The sequence below is a fragment of the Sinocyclocheilus rhinocerous genome, unplaced genomic scaffold (assembly GCF_001515625.1).
Source record: "Sinocyclocheilus rhinocerous isolate Xijiao unplaced genomic scaffold, SAMN03320098_v1.1 scaffold934, whole genome shotgun sequence".
NCBI classification, from domain to species: Eukaryota; Metazoa; Chordata; class Actinopteri; order Cypriniformes; family Cyprinidae; genus Sinocyclocheilus; species Sinocyclocheilus rhinocerous.
The window spans coordinates 199199-204942 of NW_015658752.1; the positions used below are offsets into that span (position 1 = coordinate 199199).

At 38.9% G+C, this 5744-nt stretch overlaps 1 protein-coding gene across 1 annotated transcript in view; it reads left to right on the top strand.

Moving 5' to 3' along the window:
* Positions 1 to 3682: 3682 nt before the first annotated feature.
* Positions 3683 to 5744, top strand: part of LOC107722921 (T-box brain protein 1-like) — a 6001-nt gene continuing 3939 nt past the window's right edge. The window contains exons 1-3 of the mRNA XM_016531418.1: positions 3683 to 4482; positions 5232 to 5386; positions 5583 to 5704. Of these exons, the coding sequence (XP_016386904.1) occupies positions 3800 to 4482; positions 5232 to 5386; positions 5583 to 5704 (960 nt within the window). The 5' untranslated portion in view covers positions 3683 to 3799. The remainder of the gene's footprint in view (positions 4483 to 5231; positions 5387 to 5582; positions 5705 to 5744) is intronic.

Here is a 5744-nt window from a genome sequence, read left to right on the forward strand (position 1 = left end):
GACCTCGGGTAAACACCTCCAGATTGATGTCATCTATACAAGCTGTTTTCGCAGGTGAGGCTTTATTAGAGGTTCTTTCAATATCATCACCTCCAGGTCATTAGATTATCATCTTCTCAGGATCTTCCTGCCAATTCTGTTTTGGTTTATAACAGAAAAGCATTTAGTGAAATTCGTTAGATATTGCACGTGCAACGCAAACACAACAGCTGCTCGCGTGGGGCATGTTTGTACCCACCTGATGATGGAAAAGCTCTCCATCCTACACAATGACCCCCTGAGGGAGCGGCTGGCCTTACCGTTCCTAATCACGACGGCCCCTCGGCGATTGCGGCCACTGACTGCGCTAATAAGTGCAAAGTACAGGGGGCTAATACACAACAAAAGGAGAGGACAAAAAACAAGTAGGGGGAGAAAAACAAACTCTTCAGGCAGGCGCATGCACGGTTAATTCAACAATAAGGCCTCGGAGTAAAGCCTGCCGGTAGCCTATTAAAGAGGAGGAGAAAGGGAGGAAAGGCAAATAATCCGGTAATGAGGATGAGAAGATGGCCGCTCGCCCTGCTGGTAGGGTGCAGGCAAGTCCGTGCATGCATGTTTCAGGAGAATAGATTACTGGACCCCATTGCCCTGTTATAATGACCCTTCTTGTTAGCCTCGGAGATGGAAGCCTCTTCATTAGATCTCAGAGCAACTCACCTCTGCCTGCATCCCCTTTCCGGGAGACAGGAGCTGTTTTGCACCCCTAAACACATGATTTCTTTGCCTTGCGAATCAGCTGGGACATTATAAGGTGCACTGAGGTCCACCGTATCACCTAAATATGGCATGTAGGCTTTAAAACATGAAGATTTCATCAATAGAGATGAAAGGAAATAATGCGAGGAGCTTGTTAGTGACTCCAGTATGTTTCGGGTCCTCTGTGATTTATGTGTAAAAATGAGTGCTGTCAAATGATTAATTGCGATTAATCGCATCCAAAATAAAAGTTTTTGTTTACATAATATATGAGTGTGTACTGTGTTTATTTATTATAGATCAAATATAAATACACACACATGCATGTATATATTTAAGAAAAATATGTTACGTTTATATATGAAATATATTTATATATGATATAATTTATATTAATTTAAATATATACATGTAAATACATGTATTTTCAAAATATATGCTGTATGTGTGTGTCTTTATATATACATAATAAATATACACAGTACACACACACACATATTATGTAAACAAAAGCTTCTATTTTGGATGCAATTAATCGCAATTAATCGTTTGACAGCACTAGTAAAAATTCATAGTAGTAATTGTACATTATAAAACTAATGCCTTCAGATTACTTTTACTCATCTGACTCCATTTGACAGATATTAAAGGGGTCATATAATGTTGCTAAAAAGAACATTATTTTGTGTATTTGGTGTAATGAAATGTGTTTATGCGGTTTAAGGTTAAAAAAACACATTATTTTCCACATACTGTACATTATTGTTTCTCCTCTATGCCCCACCTTTCTGAAACGCGTCGATTTTGGGATCTTATCTATGCACGCTTGTAACAGCTTGTGACACTCCAAAGAGAAAGGAAAATTTGAAATTGCATCATATGACCCCATTAAACCCTCTGTAATCAAGTAATAAAAATGTGACTTTATATATGTGACTATATATATAAAATCATGTTTAATGCGTAACCATTTAATCATGTTTTTCGACCCCCAAACAGAAGTAATGTGATTAGTGGGTTGCAACAGCAGGGAAAAAACCATTCTTAATGCAAATAATAACATGCATTGAAGCATAATTGTGCATATTTAGCATAACCAGAATATCTAAGTGAGGAGAAACTAGTTCTCATTTCTTTTGTTGTTGACACCACCCAATCAAACTCTCTATTTTGGCGCAAATTCATCCGTCATTTTTAAAATGGCTAAAACTAAAACAATATTTGGCCCAGTGTTTGTTGCATGTGTTATGCTGGTAAATCACACTTGTCATTTTCCCTATTCATGTTAATAATTGTGCATATTGTTGGGCCTGTGCAGTTAATGGGAATATTAATCAATTTGAGTGTTTTGATTTTAAGGACATTTTTGTTGCATGCATTGGGTAAAATCTGAATCAAAGCCAGTTGAAAACCACTGATGTAACTTTTGTTTTTGATATAATTTTGTTTACAGTCAGTTCTAAAAAATGTTTCAACCTGATGCTGCGACGTTAAGTGTGTTTTTGCGTTATTTAAAGGGCCAGAACGCGAGAGATAACGTGACGCGGTGCTAGAGCGAGGTCTCTGAGACTCATCATCAAAGACTTCAGCGGTGCTTTCTAATCGGTCGCGGGGAAAGTCGGTTGTGCCAGTGAGACAGGTGAGATGAACTGATAAGAAGAGCCTATTTCAGGCTGCTGAGGAGGAGGACGATGTGACTCCTATCAGATGACCGCTGGGATGCTGACATACGTGTTACTCTAGAATAAGGCACAACTGTGAGGTGATTAGGTAAAACTTTGAAAACTAACTGTAGGCTCTGATTTGTGAGGAAACAATTGCAAAATCATTTTCCCGACTTACACTGCAAGGCATTATTTTTTCCTCGAATAAAGACGTTTTCGTTACTAGCCAACACACATTTCTGGTATAAAAACTGGATATTTGAAGAAACAGTGTCCTTATGTAAAAAGAGAGAGAGAGCGACAGTCATTCAAATCTCATTAAATGTATGTCTCCATGAAAGGTTCTTTAAAACTCGCTTGGCTCAGATCCACAAACCTCAGAAGTGTCCATCAGCCAACATATGAACACCTAAGATCACGTCTCTCTCTCGCTGCCAATATAAGAATTCATACAGATATATATATATATATATATGAAAAAAAAATTATTGCCATTTAAAGGTAATATTATCCAGATTCTATGTGCATGCATTTTAGCATTAATTACAGCGTCTGCAATTAAATGAACAGCTAAATAATTGTAATTGATCGTACCTTGTATTGGCAGCATCTTACAAGATGCGAAATAGAGCTCTTATTGCTTTGCTCCCAAGTATTCGGGAAAAAACAGACATTTAATTATTTTATGTACTATTTTAGATATGACAAATCATTTCAAGATATATTATATCAAATAAATTGACAAACGCATTTTTTCCCCTCCAAAATGTGGTCGACTCCTGCCTGATTTGATTGTTTCAGGCATGTTTTGAAGCGTAAAGCGTTGAATGCGTAACTTGAAGTAGTCCATCCACATAAAATATTTACATGTCTTGGGAGCAGTAAACAGATCTTCAAGAGAAGCCAATATTTCACGCTATAACGCAAACATTTTAGGTAGTGCGCGAGGCGTGTCATTTCAAGCGCTTTAAATAATGAATAATGAAGTTTTCGTGCTAAACCTGCCGACTTCCACCGTATTCACACAATGGCCTCGAAGGGAAGACAATATGGTATATTTGCACTACTTAGTGCGCTCCTGAAGAATCACGAGAGCCCCAATTTTCACAGACTATAGTATACAAACATGGATGACCAGCAGAAGTGAATACACTGTGGCGTGTAAGCCTCCTTGATTACACTAATTAAGTTCTGTCTAATTAAATTACCGTCACGTGTTAACCAATAGCAAAAGTTGATTCATTAACCATGCAGACCGAGGACTGAAAAGCAAAGCCTTTTCTGATTGCAGGCTAGTGTCAATTGGCTAATTTGCCGTCTTGCACAAAGTAGCTCGAACCGCAGGAAGGCGTTAGTTTTCTCTCGCGCTCGCGTTAATTGCTATTTGTCATCGAGCGATGCAGCTCGAGCGTTGCATCTCGCCAGCTCTCGCGCGCTCCAAGAAATGCATGATTGTGGGCAGTGGCTACCCAAACGCACAAGCATCTGAGCTCGCCTTGCAGGACTACCCTATTATATCTGTCGGCGACAACCTGGAGAGAAGTTCACCTCTGAAAAAAAACTCCGTTGGGATGACGAATCAGTCAGAGGCAGACAATTTCGCCGACTCCAAGGACTCATCAGGGGACGTCCAGCGAGGCAAACTCTCTCCTGATATTGACGGAGTCGCCGACAGTCGTCACACTTTCGATGGATCTGCGGGAGAAAGGTATCTCCTGTCTCAGTCCAGTCAAGTTCAGCCGAGTCCCACCACCATGTTTCCCTACCCGAGTCAGCATGGACCGACGCACCCGGCTTTCTCCATCGGCAGCCCGAGCCGGTACATGGCTCACCATCCGGTCATCACGAACGGAGCCTACAACAGTCTGCTGAGCAACTCTTCTCCGCAAGGCTATCCGACGGCGGGCTACCCATACGCGCAGCAGTACGGACACGCGTACCAAGGCACGGCTTTCTACCAGTTTTCCTCCGCTCAGGCCGGGCTCGTTCCCGGCAAAGCACAGGTTTACCTCTGCAACAGGGCCCTGTGGATTAAATTTCACAGACATCAAACGGAGATGATTATTACCAAGCAAGGACGGTAGGTGATGGGCAGTTGTCCGTTTGCAAACTACTAGGCTATTTTCCACACATTTGTTTTCGTTTCGGAAATATCTATGGAACAAATTAAGGTGGGCAAATTACATGGAACGCCCTTTTTTTTCTTCCGAAAGAGTTAAGATTTTTTTTTTTTTTTTGGTGTGCATTTTCCAAAAACAAAAATACAATTATTTAATTGGATCCGCCTGTTTATTTTCTTTAATGCATTTGTACTTATATTTTTTATTATTCGTTGGATTTTTTTTTTTTTTTTTTATTTAAAACCATTTAATATTCCTGCTATATCCTTCCCTCTTAAAAATAAAGGCGCTTAAAAGGTTCTTCACAGCGATGCCAAAGAAGAAACATTCAATCAAAGGTTCTGTAAAGAACCATCTCTTTCTTACCTTTTTATAATCTGAAGAACCTTCTTTCGCCACAAAGAACCTTTTGTGAAACAAAGGTTCTTCAGATGTTAAAAGTTCTTTATGGAACCATTTAGACAAAAAAGGTTCTTCTATGGCATCGTGAAGCCCCTTTATTTTTAAGAGTGTTCGTCTTTATTAATCCAAAGTATTGTTTTTAGATTTGCTTTTCCAAAATATTTACATTCGTTTAGTGCTTTTTTATTATTAATTTAATGTCCTTGGAAAACATTTTTTTTATATTCAAATTAAAGATCGCAAACCCGCGTTGGCTAGCAGAGCTGCAGTTTTGTGCACTGAAACTTTACATTTTATATACCCTCAGGCGAATGTTCCCGTTTTTGAGTTTCAATGTATCTGGTCTTGACCCAACGGCGCATTACAATATCTTCGTGGACGTGATTCTTGCGGATCCGAACCATTGGCGCTTTCAAGGAGGAAAATGGGTCCCGTGCGGCAAAGCGGACACGAATGTTACAGGTAAACAAATATGGTTTTATTTCTCTTTTTTGGCTTTAATAATAATAATAATAAATCGAAATGTTGTTGTGATTTTATTATTATTATTATTATTATTATCTGTTTGAATAACATTTTTATTTTTAATCATTGATTTATTTATTATTTTTGTTGTTGTCCTGGCTCAGAACTGACATTCCAATTATATTGTAAACAGGAAACCGAGTGTACATGCACCCGGATTCGCCAAACACCGGTGCGCACTGGATGCGTCAAGAGATATCCTTTGGAAAACTTAAACTAACCAACAATAAAGGAGCAACGAACAACACAGGACAGGTTAGTTATTTATCGATAGATTTATTTATTTTTATTTTTT